Source organism: Acinonyx jubatus, chromosome D1, assembly GCF_027475565.1.
Source record: "Acinonyx jubatus isolate Ajub_Pintada_27869175 chromosome D1, VMU_Ajub_asm_v1.0, whole genome shotgun sequence".
NCBI lineage: Eukaryota > Metazoa > Chordata > Mammalia > Carnivora > Felidae > Acinonyx > Acinonyx jubatus.
In genome coordinates this window covers 36,662,712-36,688,770 of record NC_069390.1, presented here as the reverse complement: position 1 = coordinate 36,688,770, position 26,059 = coordinate 36,662,712, and the positions used below count along the sequence as shown (strand labels likewise).

The 26,059-nt window shown below is 37.6% G+C and overlaps 1 protein-coding gene, 1 long non-coding RNA gene and 1 pseudogene across 2 annotated transcripts; 1 reads left to right on the top strand and 2 right to left on the bottom strand.

Annotated features, from left to right (window-relative positions):
* Window positions 1–596: 596 nt before the first annotated feature.
* On the bottom strand, window positions 597–9,030 carry SVIP (small VCP interacting protein). Its single transcript, XM_027072981.2, has 4 exons — window positions 8,865–9,030; window positions 6,735–6,785; window positions 5,910–6,023; window positions 597–1,290 (listed from the first exon to the last, which is right to left on the bottom strand). Exons 1-4 carry the CDS (start codon window positions 8,916–8,918, stop codon window positions 1,276–1,278), a joined length of 234 nt encoding a protein of 77 aa, XP_026928782.1. The 5' UTR covers window positions 8,919–9,030; the 3' UTR covers window positions 597–1,275.
* Window positions 9,031–15,604: 6,574 nt separating this feature from the next.
* LOC106978444 (uncharacterized) lies at window positions 15,605–25,167 on the bottom strand. The gene is made up of 4 exons (XR_003425024.2): window positions 25,071–25,167; window positions 24,250–24,294; window positions 22,662–22,761; window positions 15,605–15,766 (listed from the first exon to the last, which is right to left on the bottom strand). It is a non-coding gene; the product is annotated as an uncharacterized LOC106978444 (long non-coding RNA).
* LOC106978443 (glyceraldehyde-3-phosphate dehydrogenase-like) lies at window positions 20,932–23,021 on the top strand (annotated as a pseudogene).
* Window positions 25,168–26,059: the final 892 nt, after the last annotated feature.

The window sequence follows — 26,059 nt, the reverse complement described above, 5'->3', positions numbered from 1 at the left end:
TGGGAGGGATGAGCACAATGATGGCTCAATTTTCTTTTTGTAAATCAAATAAGCTGGTCTAATTTATACTCTCCATTGGCACTTAACTGTCTTACAAATTCTAATTTAGGGCTCAGATTGTGGCCTTGTCATCCAAAAGAGTTAGCAACCAAATTAAAAGATATAGGAATTCTATTTTAGCTTATTATATACTAAAAAGGAAAATTCAAAAAACAAAAATGCTATAATGTTACTAATGCTCATGTTACTAATGAACAAAAACTAGAAAAGTTTATGACTATGCATCACATAGAGTTACCTCATAGTATGTTTATGTTTAAAGTAGACCTTTTAAATACAGTACCTACATGTTTCTATTTCATACATTCACATTTGCCTTGGCAATTTCGCATGTGTATAAATCTTGAGATCATTCTTTAATAAATACAAAAGAATAAAAACACCTATGAAATTTGGACAAATCTATTATCACTCAGTATAGCCCATCAGATTCTTAGTTTAACTCATTCAGTTACTACAAATATCTTTAGAGCTGAGTCTGATATCGTGTAATAGATCACTGCCCTCTGATGGTACTATTAATATATAATTTTAAATTCAGCAAGCAAAAAAACACTTTTATTGCAATGTAAAACCCTACATGTTAATTTTATAAGCCACAGAAATAGAAAATAAATTAGGAGAAATTCAACAGTTTCTACAAATTTTCATTACTCATTCATTGGTAAGATACAAAAATTTACAGTGTCCCTTCACATAAGCCCTTCAAATGATTTTTCAACATTTTCCCTGATGATCAGTTTAAAGGCACAAAGTCCATACTTTTAAGCAAAAGCCTTCATAGATAATGAAATAAAAACAGATACAAGGCTAAGCAGAAAAATATAGATTGCTAGGTCATCGTATAAAGGAGATAAAATACAATGGCAAACTTTAATGTCTGAGGTGTATGCAGACTTTTTGCATGCGACATATATATATATATTCACTATTTAGGTCCATGTTTTAATTACTAAAAAATGGCAAATCACCCACTACCTGCACAAGAGCAAATGTAAGAAAATAAGTATTTGCTGAAGGGTCTGGCCATTTTCTAAGTTTGAACATCAAAAACAGTTTCGGTCTATCAATACTGGAAAAGCACTGACTGCATTTAATGGCACTACAATTACAATAAATTATTTTATTTATTCAAAGAGAAGACATTAGGCTGCGGACGTCCACTTGATTGCAGATATTAGTTACTGGCAGTAGACTTTTCTACTCACGTTACGCTTATGAAACTGTCCACTAGAAAAGATAAGAACACATGGAGACAAGTAAATTTTATTTAAAGTCAATGTAAAAATATCCTAGTGAACAAAAATAGAAGTATGGGCTATACAAATGTGAAGTGATTTCTGTGCATAGCAGTGATTAGTATAATTTTGCATGATGGTCAACTTCTGAAATAAGACAAACGATTGTTTAAAGACATAAAGAAGTAAAACAAAATACCTGGGCAGATTAATGGGTAGCTAAATCCCAAATAACCAATAATTAGCTCAGGAAAACCAAAAGAAAGTACCACAAAATAAAAACAATGAAACTGTAAAATAAAAATACAGGAATTCTTGTTTGAGGCAGGGAGCCACAGAATGGCAGAAATTGTTAAGTAATGGTTTGGCAAAGTCTTTTTCTTGCTTGACTTGAGAAACTTCGTTGTTCTGTTCAATCAAGTCTACTACATCTGCAGGAGTAAATTCTGAAAAAGTCACTGGGATAGTACTTACCGGGATAGTAAGTAAGTAGACTTACTTACCAGTCTCTTGAGTAGTGGTTTTCATGTACATCCAAGCAATATTATTGGGTGTTATATATATTTTTTAAATCTGTATTTCAGTTTTGAAAATTAAGGGTTAATCCAAGTAAATTTGCTTTCATTTTAGGACTTCTTAGAGTCTTGGAACACTGTGCACTTTTGAACTCTAAGAAAGGGATTCAGTATACAATATCGTGTCCAGGAATTTAAAATATTTTATTTTTTACCACGGGACTCTATTTCCCACAATATATCTTTGAAGATTAGTGTTAAAAAGACCAGAGCAGTGATTCTCAATCTGGTTTGGCGCATTAGGCTACCTCGAGGAGCTTAAGAAAGTCCTGATGACTAAACTCCACTCTCAGAGATTCTGATTAGCATAAGGTGGGAGCCAAGGGTCAGCCTTTTTTTTTTTTTTTTTTTAACGTTTATTTTTGAGACAGAGAGAGACAGAGCATGAACGGGGGAGGTTCAGAGAGAGGGAGACACAGAATCCGAAACAGGCTCCAGGCTCTGAGCTGTCAGCACAGAGCCCGACGCGGGGCCCGAACTCATGGACCGCGAGATCATGACCTGAGCCGAAGTCGGTGGCTTAATCGACTGAGCCACCCAGGCGCCCTGGGGTCAGCCTTTTTTGAAAGCTCCTCATGAGATTCTAACATGTAGCCAGGGTTCCGAGCCACTGCATTAGAGCTCTGCCACTACTCCTGTACTGTCATATCCTGTACTGATATTAGTTTGTACCATGTCATCATCACACTGAGCTCTTAAAATAAAGCTCCCTTGCCACTCTAGAAGAGAGTGGGGGGGGGTCCTCAAAAAATTAAATCATTTACATGATCCAGTAATTCCACTATTGGGTATTTACCCAAAGAAAATGAAAACACTAATTTGAAAAGATACATGCACCAGTATGTTTACTGCAACATTATTTACAATAACCAAGTTAGGGAAGCAGTCCAAGTATCCATTGATAGATAAATAGATAAAGAATATGTGGTGTATGTATACACACACACACACACACACACACACACACGTACACACAAATATCACTTAGCCATAAAAAAGATGAGATCTTGCCATTTGCAACAACATGGATGGACCTAGAGGGTTTTATGCTGAGTGAAATAAGACAGAGAAAGACAAATACCATATGATTTCACTTATATGTAAAAACAGACAAAACAAAACAAATTTTAAAAAACAGAAACAGGGTCATAAATACAGAGAAAAAACTGATGGTTGCTAGTGGGGAGACGGGCGGGAGGATGGTCAAAATGGGTTAAGGAGAGTGGGAGATACAGGCTTCCAGTTATGGAATGAGTAAGTCAGAGGGAAAAAAGGTACAGCACAGAAAATACAGTCAAGGGTATTGCAATAGGGTTGTACGGTGACAGATGGTGGTTCTAGTGAGCATAGCATAATGTATAGACTTGTGGAATCGCTATGCTCTACACTTGAAACTAAACTAATGTAAAATTATGTGACAATGAAAAGAAATTAAAAAGAAAAAAAAATGAGGTTGCCTTCCCAGAAGATAGTGAGCATTGCCAATGCCAATCATCCCGGGAAGAGGCAGCGCTGGTCAGGAGATGAATATGTGGAGTACATGAAGACAGAGAGAGGCCATGTTTTCCTCATACTGTGAAGTCTGGTGAGGAAAAATCTAGCTACACGGTAGAGGCCACACCAGGCCAGCCTGCAGAACAGGCCTGGCAGCAGCCCTTAAAGGACCTTAGGCCAACGGGTTTGAAGATTAAAGTTACTCTCTGCCTTCTGTTTCCCCTTCTATTAGCATTGAATCTCTAAAAACTTATTTTGAACTTCACTGTATGCTCTCAATGATCTACACAGGTGGTGGAGGGGAAAGGAGCATGTCTCTTAAAGCTAGTGTGTCAATGGTAGAAGTGATTAGGAATATTCCAAGGGAAAATGACCCAGAGTACAGCAGGAGTGGCTTATCACAATGAGCCACTGTCCACCTTGATGGCCTTGAGGGTGATTTTTATTAATGGAACCAGAGAGCTTTCTTGTAAGAACAGTACACAAAGAAAAACAGGCAAAAAATTTAAAATTGGGATGATTTTAATTCTGAACACTGCTGAAGGGACCAAAAGCAGTACATGGCCTAATTTATTTCTAAAGTATAGGCTTCAGGCTACGCTTCAGATTTAATTAAGAAAGCTACTTTCTTTCTTAGAGTTTAAAAGCTGATGTTAAATTTATTAGATTAGAATATGTCAAATAAATACCTTCTTAACTCTGACTATATATAAAGTATCTCTTTCTTATAACATTATATGTGATTTTGATTGTCACTCAATACCCCCATTTCTTCTATTATGAAACACTGAAATTCAGCATAATTTCTGGCCACACACTTTAATTTTCACAATTTTTGTTATTGTTTTTGAGAAACTTCTATGAAATAAACCTGGTGGCATACACCTATATCTCAGTAGAGTAATGAATGCAAACATCTATACTTCTGATAAATATCCTGACTTTGTATCAACCAACTGTTTCACTTTCCAGAAAATTTATTCTCTTCTATTGTGCAGGTATATAAAAAACATAAGCACAACAGTCACAGCTATTTACCTTAAGACTGAAACCAATTATTCTATACACTGTTAAAAGTTGATAAAATCATATTTTCTTTTACTTTCATTGACTAAACAAAACTAGATGAATTAATATACAATGGTAAAATACACACAGATAAATCTTACTTCTGCATGATATTCCTGAGCCAGAAGCACCTCTTCTCAGGATGATTCTAAACTGCCGGCCCCACGGGATAGGAGGATATATACATGTATGTATTTATATATAGTTTTAAGAGCTCCCCCAAAAAAGTCAGTGCTATTGTAATAACATTGTATGGTGACAGATGGTATCTACACTTGTGATGAGCACAGCAAAATGTATAGAGATGTTGAATCGCTATGTTGTACACCTGAAACTAATTAACACTATATTAACTAGACTTAAAAAAATTAAAAATCAAAAAAACTGAATTGCAAAGACAGTAAATCAGCTAAATAAGTGCTAATAAATCATTGACAAGTTAGATATAAATGACTGAAATTCAGGACATTGTCCTTGTGACAAAAACACTTACTTGAAAAATTTATCTCCTTTAAAAATGGACCAAAGAATAAAATCTTTTTTTTTTTAAATTTTTTAAAATATTTATTTATTTTTGAGAGACAGAGTGAGACAAAGTGAGACTTGGGGGAGGGGCAGAGAGAGAGGGAGACACAGGTTTGGAAACAGGCTCCAGGCTCTGAGCTGTCAGCACAGAGCCTGACACGGGGCTTGAACCCACACACTGTGAGATCATGACCTGAGCTGAAGTCGGACGCTCAACCGACTGAGCCACCCAGGCGCCCCAAGAATAAAATCTTAGTATCTGAACAATATTTTCTTGTGATTTAACATGTAAAATAAAACCTTTCTAGAAAACCTTTATAGAAAACTGTAAAGATCCTCAAGTTCAGGGTCCTGTTTAACTTGTCCATCATTGTATTTCCATGTCAAGAGCTGCAATTGCTACGTTGGGAGGTGGGAGGTGTGTATGTCACACTCACCCCGTATAGTCTATTGTCCAAACTGACATTTACTGAACTATGATAATGAGTGACCATGAAAAGCTCAAAATCCTCAAATCACTCAGTGAAAAAAATGTAGGTTATTTAAAAAAAAAAAAAAGGAATCTATAGTGTAATCCAATTCAATTAAGATTGATGTACAAATGGAGATTAGAAATGAGGTCTGTCAAAATGACACTGAATTGGGGTGAATTTTATGTTCTTCTTTATACTCTTCCATATTAAGTTTCCTATATATTGTTATTAATCACATAAATACAAAATATTAAAATATAGTGCTAAGGTAATCAGGAAAAACGATCTATTTTCATTTTTGGAAATGCTGGAATGTCCACATAAATTGGCACTTCTTCCAATCTATTTATTTATGCTTTTAAATTAATTTAAAATTTGCTGATAATCCATTTCAAGAAGAAACTATTGAATAGATTGCTACTGACATTTTTTAACATTCCAAATAAATTAAACTGTAAGTAAATTTTGATACTTACCCTAAGTCCACCTTCTGGTGGGGGCCCAGATGTAGCAATTTGTTTTTCTATTTTTTCCTTTTTCTTTCTCTTTTCTTCCACAGACCGAACATCCAAAATGCCCCGAGATGCAGCCTTTAGAAAGTGTATTAAATGGTTTAGAAGAACAACAAAAATTAGCATCTGGTGTCCAAAAGGTATTTGTTTGTTGCTTTTTAGGTTTTTCTTTGGAAGAGAGTTTTATTTGTGGTAACAAAGAATTAGACTACTTCTATAGAAGCTTTGCATAAAGCAGCATTTCTTCACTGGGTATTTTTCCCCTAAACTTAACTTGACATCTGTCAGTGCTTTATAAAGTATGGTCACTTTATCCCAAAGAAGGTTTTATTAAAGGGGCATCTCACATTACAGAAGACATCTGTACAGTAATTTTCATGCATTAAATGATATAAATGCATTAATGTATGTTATAGAAATACAGAAATCATTTAAAAAATGATTATATATAAACTTATAGGATATCAGACACAATTTTCATTACAGAATACTAGTAATAAGAATCTATTGAGAATAAAGAACACAATTATCTATGTGGGCAGAATTTTATTCAAAAAATTTTTTTTACTATTTATTTTTTGAGAGACAGAGCATGAGCAGGGGAGGGGCAGGGAGAGAGGGAGACACAGAATCCAGAGCAGGCTCCAAGCTCTCAGGTGTCAGCACAGAATCCAATGCAGGGCTTGAACTCACAAACCGTTAGATCAAGACCTGAACCGAACTCATATGCTTAACTGACTGAGCCACCCCAGCACCCCTATGTGGGCAGAATTTTATTTCTACTCTTACCTCCTTCTGTCTTCTCTCTGCAGCCTCTGCAAGCTTTGCTCTTTTCTCTTCCTAAAGAAATTGTGTGTAAAAATATGTTGTAAAATAAAACCAAACATCATGGATAATTTATATATTATAAACCAATATATATAAAACCAATTTACAAAAATATTTAGTACTCGTTCAAAACGTCCCACTAAGACTGCCACTATTTACAATATTTATGAAATACTTAACTTCCTGAAATTCATTCTCCAAACCGATATACCCTCAAATAAGCACATAAGACACATATACGTAACATATATTATAAACGCATATATATTATATATATTCAGGTTGTGCTATAAAATAATATATTTGCTTTTTTTTTTAAGGCTTACAAGCTAGTCAGTATAATAATAAAACAAATGGCATTTAATAAGACGAGAAAGGAAACATGTGGTTTGAGGTAGGTGGTATTTTCAGGAAACAGTCATGAATGAAGTGGGCTAATCTTATTGTGTAGGACATGAAGCCCTGAAGTAAATTTTAAGAGGTACTGTTCCATGTTGGGACACACTGAACATTACTTTTTATATCATGTATTACTATTATTAATTATAAATTATAAATTCATTAAATATATAAGACAGTAAGCAGCATTCCCTTGGCAGCTGTGCTAATAATTTCTTTGTTTACCCTACCACAATACATATATTCATTCATTCACTGGACAAATATTTATTGAGCAACCATCATCCCCCAGGAACTTTTCTAGGTGCTGAGGATGCAGTGGTAAAAAAACCTGACAAATGTTTCCAACCACATGGAACTTACATTCCGGTGAAGGCACACAGTTAAATATAATCAAGTCTGTTTAACATGTCTGTTAAATAGTTGTGCTTTGAGAAAATACAAGGAAGAGTATGGTGATTAAGAATTGGAAGGGTGGGTAGGCGGTATAGTGGGAGATCTATTTTACTTTGGGAGGTCCTGGATAAACCCCAAAGATAAAGTGACATTCCAGTAGTGAACCATGTGTTTATCTGTGGGGATAGCGGGGAGGGCTTAACAAATGCTGGCATACTGGTATTTTACCAACAGCCAAATAAACAAAATTAACAACATTTAAAAGCAACATTAGCAAGAAAGACAAGGTAAATTTTCCCATATCAACTTCCAGATCATTTTTAGTACCTATAATCAAATGGCTGAAGAGTTAATGTACTTCCCCAAACACCTTACTTCCTTCAACGAATTTTTAGGTAGAAGAAGAGAGTAATTTAGGTTTTCTATTATCAACAACCTGTAAGGACTATTAATGTAAAGATACTGCTATAAATAGAAAGCTACTGCTATAAATAGAAAGCTACAAAAGGTATAAATGACTTGTACCACAAACCACTTAAATACGAATTTCAGCTAAACAATGAATAATTTCTAGTATATGTCCCAAATATTGCATGAGATACACCTATTCTTAAAATATATATTTTTTTGATCTACAAATTCAAATTTAACTGGGCCTTCTGTATTTCTATTTACTAGATGTGGCAAAGTTACAAACTCTACATTCCGTACTACGTAAAATCCTTATTGTTTAAAAAGAAGAAATTAATAAAGAGATAAAATGGTAATGGGGAATAGCTGATTATTATAATATCCAACAGAGCACAGGAGCGTAAGAGATTTTATTAAGCACCTTCTTTATACAGTTGGTACAGACACAAGAAAACGCACATCGCCTAGATTAAGAACTTCAGTTGCACCCTGACTTCATCCACCGCATCGCCAAGAATGGCCCACACACCGCACCGTCTGCGTACGCCTGCGTCCTTAAGAACTCCCAATTTCCCCCAAGTCTGCGAAAGGTAAACAGACTCCGGAGCCGCCTTTGGGCAATTTTTTGTAACGGAAGTGGAGAGACCGACACGGAGGCGGCGGTTGTGGTCCCGCGGCCAGACCCAAGGTCCCTCGGAGCGTGTCCACACGTCTTCGCCAGCAGAGACCCACCGGCGAGCTGTCCGGTCCGCGCCTCCGCGCCCAACGGCCAGCCCGGGAGCCCCCAGCTCGCGGCCTCCGACGCGCACCTCCGGAGAACAGGTGCGCGCGGCGCGGGTCGGCGGACACGGGAACCCAGGGACGCGGGGACGCGGCCTTACTCACCAGGTCCGGCGAGGGAGGCGCGGACTCCCCCGGACAGGGAAAACACATCCCCATGGGGAGAGCGGCTAGGGGGTCCCTCTCTGGGCCCGCCTAGACCTGACAGTGCGAACTGCGTGGTCAGATCCGCTTTCCAGGTTCGCGGCGCTCGCCCCGCCCCCACCCCTGCCCGGCGCCTCGGCTCCGCCCCGCCCCTCTGCGGCAACGCCCCGCCCCACCCCTCCTCCGCTACAACGCCCCCCCCCCCGCCTGTCATTCCACCACCCCGCCTCTCCCTACCGCCCTCTAGAGGCAATTCCCCACCGCGCTCAGCACAGCTCCTCCTGGCGAGTGCCAGGGTGGCAGGCAAGCAGGCAAGGCCTCGACGCCAGGAAAAGCTTGCTGAGTTTGGGCAGCTAGAGGGAGAGAGAAAAATAGAAAAACTACCTTTTCTTTACTCACTTGTCAATGGACAGATTAAGTTGTTTCCATACGTTGATATTGTGAGTACTACTGCAATGAACATGGGGTTACAGATTCCTCTTCCAGACGATGCTTTGGTTTCTGTAGTCTATAGATCCAAAAGTGGGATTCCTGTATCATATATATGGTAATTTTAATTTTAATTTCCAAAGAATTTCCATCATGTTTTCCTTGGTTACTCTACCGGTTGACAATCCCAGCAACAGCATACAAGGGTTCCCTTTTCTCCACATCCTTGCCAGCAATTATAACTTGTCTTTTTGGAAATAGATATAGTAGAGGTGTGAGTTCATATCTCATTGTGGTTTTAATTTGCATTTCCCTGATAATTAGTGAGTTGAGCACCATTTCATGGACCTGTTGGCCATTTGTATGTTGTGGGGAAAATGTCCTTTTAGGTTCTTTGACCTTTTTTTAATTGGGTCATTTGCTTTTTGCTGTTGAGTTGGGCTTAACTTGTGTATTTTAGATACTAACTCATTATCAGATATGTAATTTGCAAATATTTCCCCCATTCCATAGCTTGCCTTTTCATTTTGTTTGTAGTTTCCTTTGCTGTGCAGGGGGCTTTTTAGTTTGATGTAGTTACATTTATTTTTGCTTTTGTTGCCCTTTCTTTTGGTGTCAAATCTAAAATATCACCAAGACCAAAGTCAGGGAGCTTACTGCTTATGTTTTTTATTTTAAGGAGTTTTATGGTTTCAGGTCTTATGTTCAAGTCTTTAATCCATTTTGACTTCATATTTGTGTGTGGTGTTAAAAAGTCCATTTTTGTTCTTTTGCATGTAGCTGTGCAGTTTTCCAAACACCATTTATTAAAGACTATCCTTGGGGTGCCTAGTTGGCTCAGTTGAATGGCCAACTCTTGATTTCTGCTCGGGTCATGATCCCAGGTTTCTTGGACTGAGTCCCCCATGGGGCTCCGAGCTGTGTGTGGAGCCTGCTTGGGATTCATTCTCTCTCTTGCCTTGAGCTCCTCTCCCCCGCCCTGCCATGCTCTCTTTCTCTCTGAAAGAAGAAAAAAAAAGTTTAAAGAGACTATCCTTTATATGTTATTGGGTCCTTTGTCAAAAATTAACTGATAGTATGTATGTGGGTTTATTTTGGGGCTTTCTATTCTGCTCCCTTGATCTTTACATCTATTTTTATGACAAACCATGCTGTTTTGATTGCAATAGCTTTGTAATATAGTGTGAAATCAGGAAATATGATGACTCTAGCCTTGTTCTTTCTCAAGATTGCTTTGACAATTCAGGTTCTTTGTGGTTTCATTCAAATTTTTAAGATTTTTTTTCTATTTCTGTGAAAAATGACATTGGAATTTTGAGAGGGATTGCATTGGATCTGTAGATTGCTTTTGGTAGTATGGACATGTTAACAGTATTAATTCTGATCTATGAACATGGGATATTCTCCCATTTATGTCTGCGGTAAACACTGCTTTCTCTCCCTATAGGTTAACTATATTTTCTAGAGTTCCAGATAAATGGAATATCATATGTGCTTTAACTTCTTTCCATTCAGGTAAAGTTTTTAAAGCTCATCAATGTTATGTGTGTGTAAGTTCTTTCAATAATATTCCAGTGTTGTAGACATATCTTTTTCATTTCATTTCATTTCATTTCATTTCATTTCATTTCATTTCATTTCATTCCATTTATATCCAGTTTAGTTAACATAGTGTAATAGTTTCAAGCGTACCATGAAGTGATTCAACAATTCTGTACCTTACTCAGTGCTCATCAAGATAAGTAGATATACCACATTTTAACAATCAGTTTTCCTATCCATGGACTTAATGGGCTATGTACATTTTGAGGCTGTCATGAACAAAGCTCTATAAATACTCCTGTGCAATTCCTTGTGTGAACATGTTTATTTCTCTTTAGTGAGCATGTGGGTGGGATAACTGGGTCATATTTCACATGTATGGAAAACTGTTAGGAATTTTACAGTGCTTGTTCCATTTACGTTCATAGCAATGGTATAAGAAAATACCAGTTGTTTCTTATCCTAGCCAAAGTTGGTACACTCAGCTTTTAAAATTTTACCAATTCAAATGGGTGTATAGAGTGGTATTAGTTTGCATTTCTCACCTTTTCATGTACAACTTGGCTGTTGGTGTATATTTTTAGAAATAGTTCAAATCTTTTGTCCGTATTATGGTATGTTTATATTCTGTAATTCAATTGTAAAAGTTTTTTGTTTTAATTTTCTGGTCAAAGAACATATTCTTTATCACTTCAATCCTATGAAATCCACTAAGAGTTACTTTATGGCCCAGCAGATGGTCTATTTTAGTGTTCTGTGGTGTACTTGAAAGAATATGTGTTCTGTTTATGTTTGTGGAATATTCTATGAATATCAGCAAGATTATTGGCTGGTAGTGTGATTTAAGTCTTCTATGTCTTTGCTGATTTTCTATTTGTCACATCATTTGCCTAAGCGACGAATGTTTCTATTTCAGTTGTAATTGTGGATTTGTCTATTCTTTGAATTCTTCCAGTTTTTGCTTAACATATTTTGATGCTCTGATATTGGGTGCATATGTTTATGATGATTATGTCTTTGTGTGAACGTTTTATCATTATAAAATGTTCATCTATGCACTGATAATATTATTTGTTCTGACAACCAATTTATGTTAATATAGTCATTCGAGTTTTCTTAAGATTTTTGTTTTCATTGTATATATTTAATTTTTAAACCTTTTAATATTTATATACATAGTGTGTTTCTAATAGTTTGTAGTTGTTCTTGCATTTTAAAAACTCAGTTTGACAATCTCTGTCTATTGGAAGAAAATTCTCCATGGGTCTTTCATGTATCTGTTTTCTAAGCAAAGATTTTAATATAATTTGTTCTAGACTATCTTTTCAAGGATGTTTGCATAGTAAGCAAACTTGGAAGATATAGTCTCCTCTAGAGCAGATTTGTTTACTTTCTGATATAATAGAGATGATGTCTCCCTCCAGAACAAAAGTTGGATAGATTTGCTAGTAACTCTTTATATAAGATTGGGGTTACTTTAGCTGTGACACAAACCCACTGTGTGCACAGCATTCACCTGGGCATACCTCTTACCAAGGGAAACCAATGTAAGCATGTACTTGAGGTAACAAAGTCCTTTGTTTTCTGCCAACATCTTTGAAGGTATGACAGTCTGACCTCTTATCTTATGAAAATAAAGTCTCAAATCCTTCACAGTTCTTGCTACTTTCTTTTAGTTGGAATGCTTAGACCATTTACATTTAATGTAGCTAATAATCAATTTGGGATTGATAATCTTGTCATTTGTTTTCTTTATTTTCAAATCTGTTCTTTTTTCTTTTTTGCTTATTTTTCTATCTTCTTTGGATGTATTTTCAGCATTCCATTTTTATCTTCACTAATGGCTATATGTCTTTGTGTGTGTGTAGTTTCTCTAGTATTTACAATACATTTCCTTAACACATCTGAGTCTCCCTTCAAACAATGTACTTATTTGTGTAAAATATAAGAAGCTTTCATTGAATTGTATTTCCATTAATCCTCTCCCACCCTTTGTTATTGTCATACATCTTATCCCTGCATGTTATTAATATCACAATACATTAATTTTCCTTAAAACAATTATTTTTTAATTAAAAATTAGAATAAATTTCTCTTATGCTTACTCATGTATCATTCCCAGAGCTCTTCATTGTTTTGTGAAGATCCAAAAATTTATCTGATATAATTTTTCTTCTACCTGAAGAACTGTCTCCTGCATCTGTGGGTAATAATTTTTTTTTTTTGGCTCTTCTTTTCTGGAGAAAATATTCTGTACTTTTGCTTTCAGTTTTAAAGGATATTTTTGTTCCATATAAAACTTGAAGTTGACTTTTTTTTTCCTTTAAAGATGTCCTTTTGATTTACCTGGTTTCTAATTAGGTTTGTGGTTTTCTTAAACTTGTTTCTCCATATTTAATGTGCCCCAGTCCCCCCTGATGCTTTCCTTTCTCTTTTCAGTGCTTTTCAGCAGTTTGATTATATCAGGTAATTTGGTAATTCTTGGTTTTTATCTTGGTTTTTATTAAACTTTTTGGATCCATGAAATTCATTTTCATCAAATTTGGAAACTTTTTGGGAATTTTTTCACTCCCATCGTCCTGCATTCAGACCTTCCCAGTTATTCATATGTTAGACCACTTGAAATTGTCTCAAAGTTCAACAAGGAGCTAATCATTTTCCTAGTTTTTTTTTTTTCCTTTACCTCAGTTTGAACTATGCTATTGCTATATCTGCTATATCTTCAATTTCAGTGACTTCTTTTTTACATCTAATATACTGTTAATATCACTCATTGAATTTTAAAATTTCAGATATTTCTCAGTTATGAAAGTTCTATTTAGTTCTTTATAATATCTTTCATTTGGAGCGCCTGGGTGGGTCAGTCATTTGGGCATCTGACTTTGGCTTGGGTCATGATCTCACCATTTGTGAGTTCAAGCCCCATGTTGGGCTCCATGCTGAGAGCTTGGAGCCTGGAGTCTGCTTCAGATTCTGTGTCTCCCTCTGTCTCTGCTCTTCCCCTGCTTGTGCTATGTCTTTCTCTCAATAAAATAAAATAAAATAAAATAAAATAAAATAAAATAGTAAAATATAATATAATATAATATGATATCTTTCATTTCATTCTTGTTATATTCATGTTTTTCTTTAAATTGCTGAGCACAGCCAACATATTTATAATAGATGTTTAATTCTTCTAATTCTGTCATCTCTTTTCATTTTGTGTCTGTTTCCAATGGCCTGATTTCCTTTTGATTATGTGTTACAATTTCCTGCTTCTTGGCATGCCTAGAAATTTTGATTGGATAATAGACATTGGACACTGATAGTAGACAGAGAGTAAACAGGTATGATCTTTTTGAGTTTCACCGTATGCATATGCAGTTTAGCATTCAACAAAGACTCAATACAAGCCATTGCAGATCTACAAAGTACTTTGAGTAGTTCCTTACTTTCTAGAATTTGGCCCTACAACTTCCAGTTACCCCAAGATTCCTGAATTCTTATCTTTGTTCCTCAGAGTTCATCTTTACCTCAGGAAAACTACTGTACTCTGCTTATGGTCCTCTTCTCTGCATCAAGATCTGGAACACTTCTCCAGGCAGTAAATGGGATTCATTTTGTTTCTGCTCTCTTAGAGATCACAGCCCTTTTTGACTTTTGCCTAATTTCTGAAATTTTGTTTTTAGTATTTTGTCCTGTTTTCTAGTTGTTACTGTGAAAGCATAATTCCAATAACTTCCTTTAACCCAGAATAAGAATTCCCTGTACTTTATGTATTTATTTTTTTAAATGTTTATTTATTTTTGAGACACACACACACACACACACACACACACACACACACACACGGAATCTGAAGCAAGCTCCAGACTCTGAGCTGTCAGCACAGAGCCTGATGTGGGGCTGGAACCTTTGAACTGCGAGATCATGACCTGAGCTGAGCTCAGACACTCAACTGACTGAGCCACCCAGGTGACCCATCCCTGTACTTTACTTTAAATTTTATTTTGGAAACTGCAAATCAGTTATCAAATATAATGTTTTTATTAATTCAGCAGTCAGTACTTTGTTTATAAAATAATTGTGATAATTCTATTTGCATGTTAGAAATTACTTATGAAATTAAGACAGCATTTTACAAAGATAGATGTGGTTATTATTTATACATAAAAGTAAAATTTAATTCAGTATTTAAATTTTACCTTAAATGAAAATTTTAATCACATGATAGCTCATTTGCAGTATGGAGATATAGTATAGGCTTTAGTTATATTAAAACTCTTTCTGGGGAGTCTGAGTGGCTCAGTCAGTTAAGCATCCAACTCTTGGTTTCAGCTCAGGTCATGATCTCACAGTTCATGGGTTCAGGCCCCACATCGGGATCTGCCCTCGCAGTGTGCAGTTTGGTTGGGAGCCTCTCTCTCCTCTCTCTACCCCTTCTCTACTCTCTCTTTCTCAAAATAAATAAACTTAGGGACTGTGTAAAGATTTTAAACATTTTATTTAAACAAAAGTCGTTATAAATATACAGCAGGGAAAATATCTTTTCCCCCTTTGTTAAAGCATAATTCTAAATCTTTAGATAGGTGATATATTTCCATGCAAAAATTTAAACAGGAGTATATAATTTTTAAGGACCTGTATATTTTATTTTTCGTTGAAAAAGCAGAAAATCCCAAATTTACCACAGGAAAAAAAATGGTGATAATGAATTATGGTATTTAATAAAATTCTAGACCCTGTGGTTTGGATGTTACATGGTTGCACTGCATTTATTTTGCTGAAATGACAGAGTATTGCCTTTATTTTTCAAATGAAGTCAAATTATGAGATGCCACTTGATGTTATAAATCTGCATGTTATGGTCTGGCATGATTTCTTCTGTACAGATTCCAGCTTTATGACCACTAGAAGAAATTAAAATACATAAAGAAAAATAGATTCAATTAAAATGTATACAAAGAAAATTTTATATAAAGCTATAAATTATTTGGGAAAGGCCTCGAGAGGGAGTATACTTTCTTATACAAAAAGAACTTTATAAAGAACTGGAAATGCTATTCTAAATTATAGCAATGTCACATTCAGATAATAACCAAATATGAAAGGCACTATTATCAAATAACTCATTACAGGGAATGAATATGATATAAAGATTTCTTTCCCCTATGAGTCAGGTAACAAACACTAACTATAAACAGGAAGAATTTGTAGAAATGAAAAATAACAGTTTGGAGGAAGGGTTAAAGCCGTTTCTAAACATAATGGATATGATGGAGATGTTAAGCATAGGGGTTTTCTTTTCTCTTTTCCAGTCTTATGGCTTGTGGTTGCGAAAGCATCTTATAGGTATCTGTTGAGAGTGTTTTAAGTCTTGAAATGACTTACAGTGAACAACAGGGACAAATAAGTGAAAATAGAAAAAGTTCATATACCAGTATTGGCAGGAATTTAACCATCAAATACTATTTCAGGATTATTTTAATATCCATGATTATGATTAGTAATGATATAATTAAGAAATAATTTTGTTATAGAGACTTTAGACAGACAAAAACCAAAACAAAAACACCTTTCAAACTTTTTACATCTAGGTGCTCTAGCCTTATCAGGCATATCCTCTCTTCGCCTGGGCACACCCCATATGTTGAAAATACTTACCTGTATGGACTCAGGTTTTTATTTTCATCCCAAACCATTTAAGTTGTACAAATACTGTTGTTATATATTTTCCTGAAGCCAAAGGTCAATTTAAGAATAAAGAAAAAGAGGAGAGGGTATTAGTAGGGATGCTGTTGACAACCCGGCAATTTGCAGATGTAAGGGAAGAAAAAGTGCAAGGATCAGTACAGTTGAGTGCCGTGTTACCCTGTGTGGTCTGGTTTGCTTATTGTCATTACAGCTTTGCAACAAGATCAGTTAGACAAATTGAGAGTAAACATTTACGTTCACTTGAAACAATTTGAAAATGCTGTGACATTTTGACTATGTGTTACAAAATGATCACGTGTCCACAATGATTTGAAAATTAGACGAAACCAAACCAAATCAGACAAAATTGGGCCTGACCACATATGAGAAGCACTGAGAGTTCAAGCCTTAATATGATACAGTAAACCTCTTGGTCAACATATAGAAGAAACACTAGAACAGGGTTTTCACAGTACCTCCCTGCTATTATTACCCTGTGGGGAGTGGGGAGAGGCCCTTTAGCCTAGGGTGTATTTTGGGGCTTTGAGGGCCCTGATGTTCTTTCTTGGTAGAAGGGTGCATTTTCTGTTCAGGATATAAGAGCTCTCATGACTACCTAATACTGCCGAAGGAAAATATCTAGATTCTTTGAAGACAATTCCAGAATCCTTGTAGTAAGGAGAATAAGTACTAGATTGAACTCAGGCTTCTCATATGTCATACATTTTATCTTCTATATTTTTATTTACTTGGAGACATTTTAGTTGTCTCTGAAAGCTCAAGTAAGTTGGTTGGATAATTGATATAGAACAATTTTGTAGATGCTTCTATAAAAAAAATCTGGCAGCTCAAGGAAAAAAAAGGAGTTTTTTAATGGAGAAATCCTAAACGGTGTGTTGTTGAGGGGCAAGTCACAAGGAGAGAAGATTCCTGGCAGGAGATACCTGAACTGGCAATGAGGTTGGAAAAATTAACCAAACTAATGTGTGTACATAAATTAAAAGTTAAAAGGCTCAGAAGTAGTGGCAATTGCCATACCCTTTAGAAAGGTGGTTGCAAGAATCACTGCTGCCTTCTCCCTCACATCCCTTATTATTATACTTTCCCAAGGCATAACTGTTCCGATGTAAAATATGTTGGCGAGCATATTTCAATGCATATCTAAGAGGCCATGATTATGTGGCGGTATTACAAACACTAGCCTATCAGCAAGGAAAGAGCTGTGTGGATATTTAAGACAGTGCAGTGACTCTGTAAGGTTGAGGATCCTGGATTTGTAGGTGGCAAACCGAAAGCTCCTTTGACTATGCAAAGACAAATCAAGGGGCGGGGGATGCTGAAGGGTTAAACTGTTACTAATAATTTGTAGTTAGTCCAAAACTAAAGAGGAGGGTGAATTTTAGAACGAAGACCATCACAGCCTGAAAAAGGAAGGCACTTTCCTCCACACTAATGGAGTCTTGATTCTCTTCAGAGCAGCAAAGAAGCCAGTTGAATTTTTCACCACTCTAAACATACTTGCAGCTAGGGGTGGCCAGTGACTCCATTTGGACAAAAGAAATATAAGTGGGGGTTTCCAGACTGACATGTAAAAGAACTTGGAAATCATCAGTCCCATCCTCATTAGAAAAAAGTTGAACCAACTGAAAATCAACAACTCTTCTACATCCATCAGAGAATTGAGGTCATGGGACACACTGCTGTCCTGGAACCTGGAGAGACCAATGATGCTGCTGGAGCCAACACTGTCCCAATAGGAACACTCAAACTTTAATGGACGAATTGCTGCACCTCAGTATGGATAAGCTTCAAAGTTAAAAACTCAGGGTGGGGGTCCAGTCTTAGGGAAGCCCCCATATTTCCTTGAGTTTTACCTCCAGGAGCCCCACCAGGTCTTACTGTGATAATCAGGGGAAACCTCCTTTCGCATCCAGCAGTAGGAGGGGAAAAGCAACTATTTTGAAATTCTCCAGGGCTCTCTCTTCTCCTTAATAGGGCCCTCAAGGGAAACTATTTTATCAGAACCTAAACAATTTGGGCTTTATTAAACCCTCACTGACCTGGGGAAGGGGAATAGCTGAATCCAGACTCTTCTACATGGCAGAGAGAAATACCCAACTCCAGTTCCCTATAGACTCCCTGTTTCACTTAAGGGTAAATGTAGCTCAGTAGTTCTAAGGACACAGACTCACTAAAAGCCTGAGACCTAATCATAGGCCATAATAGGCTTCTCTTTCCCCCACAGTTTACCACCACATTAGTATGGCTCCTATACAGTATCAGAAAAGTCCAACGTAAAGTGCTGCAAGCCTCAGTTCCTGCTTACAAAGAGTCTCCAGGGGAACTCAAAAAGGAGACACAAAAATGACACCAGAGTAAATTTTCACCTCTGACACTGCAGGTACAGCACACAGAAAACATAGCCTAAATCCTAGCCAGATAAACACAAAATCTCACACTAAAGGTTTGTCTATCTCAGTTTCTAACTTACTCAATGTATCATGTCTGGCCCTTAACAACAACAACAAAATATAAGGCATGCTAAAAATTAAAAACAAAAACAAACAAAAAACAGCCTGAAGAGATAAAGCAAGCATCAGATCCAGACTCAGATATGGTAGAGATTTTGGAATGATCAGGTTGGGAATTTAAAATAATTATGACCAAGGGTGCCTGAGTGGCTCAGTTAAGCATCCAACTCTTGATTTCAGCTTAAGTCATGATCTCACAGTTCATGTGAGCCCACATCGGGCTCTGTAACAGCGTAGCCTGCTTGGGATTTTCTCCCCTCGCTCTTCCCCTCCTCTTCCCCTCCTCCACTTGCTGTCTCTCAAAAATAAACATTAAAAAGAATTTAAAAATGAAATAAAAATGATCAATACACTAAGGACTCTACTGGCAAAATGGACAAGATGCAAAAACAGGTGAATAATGTAAGGAAAAAAAAAAGAAAATTCTAAGAGAGAATTAAAAGCAAATGCTATAAATCTAAAACACTGGCATACATTAAGAATGCCATTGATGGGCTCTCATCAGTAGACTGACACAGTAGAGAAAAGAATTGGAGCTTGACACTATGTCAAAAAAACCTATCCAAACTAAAAGAAAAAAGAAAAAAGGATGAGAGGGAAATAAAGGGAATAGAATACCTAAGAACTGTGGGACAATTAAAAACTATAAAAACAAATTAAATCCAACAATATATATAAGTTGTTAATATTTTATTGAAGATTTTTGTATCTGTGCTTTGAGAGACAGTAGTCTGTCATTTCTTTTCTTGTAATGTCTTTGGTTTAGGTATTAGAGTAAGTAATGCTGGCCTCACATAATAAGTGAGGAAGTTTTCTCTGTGCTTCTATTTTCTGCAAGAGATTGTAGAGAACTCGTGTAATTTCCCTTTTAAATGTCTGGTAGAGTTCACCAGGGAACCTATCTGGGCCTGGTGCTTTCTATTTTAGAATTTAGTAATTTCATTTTATTGATAAAATTTATTATAGTTGACTCAACTGCTGGTATGAGCTTTTTGTCCTCTGTCCTATAATTTTTTCTCTTGGAATGTAGACACTGTGTCTACCATTGTGGAAGCCTTTTTGAGACCATGAGAATAAAAATCATATGAGAAGTTTGAAGGATCATAAAGACAGAGGGAACCTGGGACTTCTTTGATGATTTTTGGAGCCAGCATGTCAGTTGTAGACTGCCTAGGTCAGGAGTTCTTCTTTGGAGACAACATATACTCTAATATGATTAAACCACTGAAGTTGAGTTTCTGTTATAAAGAGCTAAAGTTAGCAATTCCTATTTTACATAATTATTCATTAGTTATGCTTGTAAAATATTTTCTTTCAAAAAGAAAACCAACAGGAAAAAAATCATAATTATTGGAAATAAAATTTTTCCCAAATTTTTCTATAATAAAATATAATATATTCCTAATCCTGGAGATTGCCTGAATAAGGCCAGGGCTCACTACTTAGTTGAAAGAGGAATGTATGAGGAAAATGGGGATTTTCACCCTAAAAAAAAGCCTAAATATGAAGGAAGGTAACAGTTGTCCTCAAGTATCTGAAGGGCTTTAAAATGGAGGGCAGTTGGATTCATGTCTGGGTACAAGAAATATAATTAATACTACATGTAAAAGGCTCATGGAGGCATTATGACATGTTATGTGGAAGCACTTTTGAATTCTTGTCAAGAATAGGGGCTCAGTCAGTTAAGCATCCAACTCTTGATTTCAGCTCAGGTCCTGATCTTGTGAGTTTGCACTCCACACCAGGCTCCATGCTGACAGTGTGGAGCCTACTTGGAATTCTCTCTCCCTCTCTCTCTGCCCCTCCCATGCTCTCTCTCTCAAAATAAGTAAAGTAAACTTTAAAAAAGCTAAAAAAATATATAAATAAATAAATCCATATCAAATATATGCAAAAATGGAATGAGCTGTAATTGGTGTAGATTGTTCTGATGTTGCAAGTGATCAAGCCTAGGATGAATAACTATTTGGCAGAAGATTTTGTAATTTATTTTCTAAATAATACAATCCAAAAGATTTAAGTAATGATTTGGGGAAGTCAAGGTCATATATGGTAAAACAAAAACTGAAAACCAGAGTGATGTGGTATATAAGATTATAGTCTTTTCAGTAAACCCCATCATCTCCAGGAAACAATCTGCAAAGGAGATTTAAATAGGCTCTCTACTTCTCTCCATTGGACAGAGAGCCACTTCTTTTTGTGAAGTGCCAGCTAGGTCCCTGAGATATAATGGTGAAGGTTAAAATAAATGTATTTGGACATAATGGGTTCCTGGTCATCAGCGCTGCTTTTAACTCTGAAAAACCAGATATCATCACCATCTATTACTGCTTCATTGATCTCAACTACATGTCCTGAATGTTCCAGTATGATGATTCTACCCTGGCAAATGCAATGGCACAGTCAAGGCTGAGAACTGAAATGTGTTATTGATGGAAAGCCCATCTCCATCTTGCAGGAGCAAGATCCCACCAACATCAAATGGGGTAATGCTCTTGCTGAATATGTTGTGGAGTTCACTGGTGTCTTCACTACCATGGAGAAGGCTGGGGCGTGCTTGAAGGGTGGAGCCAAGAAGGTCATCATATCTGTCTCTTCTGCTAATGCCTCCATGTTTATGATGGGTGTGAACCATGAGAAGTATGACAACTGCTTCAAGGTTATTGGCAATGCCTCCTGCATCACCAACTGCTGGGCCCCTTGGGCCAATGTCATCCATGACAACTTTCATGTCATGGAGGGACTTATGACCACAGTCCATGCCATAACTGCCATCCAAAAGACCTTGGACCTCTGGGAAGCTGTGGCACGATGGCTGAGGAGCTTCTATTGGCATCACCAAGACTGTGTGCAAGGTCATCCTTGAGCTGAATGGGAAGCTCACTGGCATGATCCATGTCCACACCCCCAGTGTGTCAGTCATGAATCTGATCTCCCTGGGGAAAGCTGTCAAATATGATGACATCAAGAAGGTGGGCTACACTGACCTGGTTGCCTCCTGCAACTTTAATAGTGACAGCCACTCTTCCACCTTTGATGCTGGGGCTGGCATTGCTCTCAGGGACCCCTTTGTAAAGCTCATTTCCTGGTACAACAATGAATTCAGCTACAGCATCTGGGTGGTAGACCTTATGGTCCACATGTCCTCCAAAGAATGAGAACCCCCAGACCCAGGGAGAGGACAAGAGTAAGAGAGAAGCCCTCAGCTGCCGGGGAGTCCTTGCCCCAACTCATCCGCCGACACACTGAAAATCTCCTGGGCTGAAATCCATCGTAGAGCCCCTGAAGGAGAGGGGCTTAAAGAGCCCTACCTTGTCATGTACCATCAATAAAGTACACTTTACCCAGCCAGAGAGAGAGAGAGAGAGAGAGAGAGAGAGAGAGAGAGAGAGAGATTGATTTAAATAATAGATGAGAATTTGATTACAGGAGTTTTAAGGTGACTTCCCAGACTACTATTACACATTTCTCAAAGGAAAGGGGAAACACAAAATTTAGAGTACTGCATAAATTAAAAATAAGGATGTGTTTTGCATTTAAGGAGCTGTTGATTTCAGTGAAGTCTCTATGTTGTACTTACTAGGAGTCCTGGTTCTGGAATAGGAGCAGGTCTTGTAAACCGTTTACTAAATTTCCTCTTCTGTTTCCTTAGGTTTTGCATATTCTCAATACGTTTATCTCTGAACTTTTGGAAAATTAAAAGGAAGGAAAACAAATAATACTTTTTATAACAAAAAGTTAACATGCTGACTGTATATTTTTAATGTCATTAAAAAATATAAATACAACCAGTACATAGCTATGTAAAAGTAGGAAAAATATCCTTTTTCAAATGTGTGGTTCCTAGATGAAGAAAACACCCTAGGGCATCCCTAGAGTTTTCAAATGAGCCTGTTTCATCTCTCTCTCTCTTTCTCTCTCTTTTTTAAAGTTTATTTATTTTGAGAGGAAGAATGGAGGAGGGGCAGAGAGAGAAAGAGAGAGAGAGAGAGAGGGAGAATCCCAAGCAGGCCTTGCTCTGTCAGCATGGAGCCTCAGGTGGAGCTCTCTCTCACAAACTGTGAGATCATGACCTGAACCGAAATCAAGAGTCGAGTGCTCACCGACTGAGTCACCCAGGGGCCCGAGACTATTTACTCTCGATTCCCATTTCACCAACTATGGGACCCCTGACTCATATATATATGTGTATATATATATATATATATATATGTGTGTGTGTGTGTGTGTGTGTGTGTGTGTGTGTGTGTGTGTGTTTACTTTTATTTTGAAGTGATATTCATTTGGGGCATGGGGCTGGTTCAGTCAGGTTGGTTTAGTCAGTTGGGTTAAGTGCCCAGCTCTTAGGATTCTCTCTCACCCTCTCTCTCTGCTTCTGTCTGTCTCTCTCTTTCTCTCAAAACAAACAAACAAAAAACCTTAAAAACAATAAAATGAAAATAATGTCATTAAAACCCCCAAAGGAATTTCCTTTATAGAAATAAGAAAACAAAATTTATGCATATTCTTTAGTTACCTTAAACACTGCATATGCGAAGCAGAAATTTTTATGTTCCCATTTTATGCCACTTCAAGTAACAGAGACCTTAAGGGATCAAACTAGAACACTCTGAAGATGAGGAAGAGTATTAGGATGCAGAGTACATGCATAATAAAAATTTTATCCACTTCCAGTGGGAGTGCAATTGGTATAATTGCTTTGAAACCTACACGGTATTACTTTATAACAATGAAACATTGTCTTGTCCTATTATCCAGCCATTCTATTCCTATTATGTTAAAAAAACCAAGAATACAGAGCATTTAGGTTATTCTCATGAAGACTCACTCTAATAGTAGTCACAGTCCTGTGAAAGATAACCCAGAAGTATCTAGCTAGTAAAAGTTCTATCATATTAGAGACCCCTGCACGTAAAGGAACAAGATAAAGTCGCAATCTTGAAGTACCCAGAATTATTTATTTTTTATTTTTCAGAGTGACAGCATGAGTGGGGAAGGCACAGAGGGAGAGGGAGACAGAGGATCTGAAAGTGGGCTCTGCACTGACAGCAGTGAACCTGCTGTGGGGCTTGATCTCAGGAACCATGAGAGCATGACCTGAGCTGAAGCTGGACACTCAACAAACCGAGCCACCCAAATGTCCCCAGAGTTATTTATTTAAACATTACCTGCCGTGCGGTGACATCTGAAGGGTGTTGCTGTCTTGGCCCTTCCTACATAATATGTAAAATTAAAACAAAACCATAAAAATCATGAGCAAACAACTATTCAGTTATTATAATGGGAAGCCTATGCTACTGCTTTTTATTTATGTAATATATGCTTATTATCTCAATTTGCAAAAGGCAGGATCAGAATAAGAACATGAAGGTGAAAATCAGAGTGGAAGATGGCAATAATATCACGAGAAAAAAGAGTCCGCTCTGAATCATATTACAAAGACCACATAGCATACTGCGATTTATCATGGAAGGAAAGACAGGTATGAGCAATCAGAAAATTATGTTTCTGCTGGTCCTCAGGATGATTAAGGAACCCCAGCAAGTAGTATGGTTTTCTGAGACACAGGGAGCTTGGCTTTACTTTCTGGGGTTCCCACACCTTCCACTAATTTCTAGATTGTGCTTTAAATACCTTCCGCTCCCCTCATTTTGCTCCAGTTGTTTAGCCCAAAGACCCAAAAGCAATCTCCTCCCCATCTCAATATTGAGAAACTTATTCTGCCCCACCCCCACTTCTGTAAGCCCCATCCCACCTCCGGGACAAACGACTGAGGGTGCCTGGTTTCTAGTGGGCACAAAGGGAGCCTTTTCCTCCTTCAGGAACCGGCTCAGGATCTAGCCTGTATACCTCACCCGGGATTCCCAGCCCCCAGCACCAAAGCGCCCACACTGGCCGTAATCGCCAGTGATCAGTAATCTCAAGTGTCCCAGGCACATGGCCCGGGAAAGGGGCAGACAAGTTGGGTTTGGGGTGTTGGAGAACTCACGGGGTTCACTTGGATGGCTTCGTCCCCCCTACAGCACAGACACATGCTGCTGAGCCTTGGAGCATCCCCCGCTCGGCAAAAGCCCCTGGTCCTGACCAGGACCAAGTCACTGAGGGGTACACCACGCGACACCCCGGAGCCCCGCCCGGCCGCGTCACAATTCTCTTTGTCCTCCCCTGCGGCCCCCTCCCCACACCCCCCAGTGCCACTGTGGGATCAGAGCTGCTGGGTTACCACAATTGCCTGTTCAGCCTGTCATCGGGTTCTCAGTTCCATCTCCTGGTTGTTCTTCCGTCATGACTTCCAGTTGGGTCTGTCCAGCTATCTGCCTCATCCCTGTCAATCACCGGGCTAAAGAGGGGGAAATTTGAGAATTGTCACAATTGCCTAGACATCATCTCCAACTTAAACTGGGTCTTCACCACTGCTTCCCACCTCTTTTATGTTTGCCTTGCTTTTTCTTTTTTTCACTCGGCAGTGTTCCTTCAAACTGTCTCTCCTCTGTTGAAATCTCTGAGCCCACTGTCCTCCAGACACTTTCAGCAGAGGTAGGACAACTCTTGCTTCACACACCGAGAGTGGCTAAAGCTTCAGTAGAGCTTATGCTCAGCACTGTAAGATGAGTGCATATATATTTAAATCATCAACTTCTTGCAACAACCTGAGAGAACAAGAGCATGGTTATTGTCATCTGGGAAAAGAAGGCATTAGTAGGTTAAACAACTTGCCCGTGGTTACGCACTGGGACTTAAATACAGAGTCTGCTAACGGGACCTGTGCTGTTTGATCATGGTGCTGGGCCGCCAATTGCTTTTAAAAGCCCAGACTGGGGCTACCTCAATTCCTTCCCACCTGTAAGTCTATAACATTGTCTGTATCCACATTATTCTTTTTTCCCTATAACCCCATTAAATTGAAAAAGTTGTTGCCCTTCTGTTTTTGTCTCGAACAAGTCTGTTCATTTTTGTTCCCATGTCATTTTCCTCTTA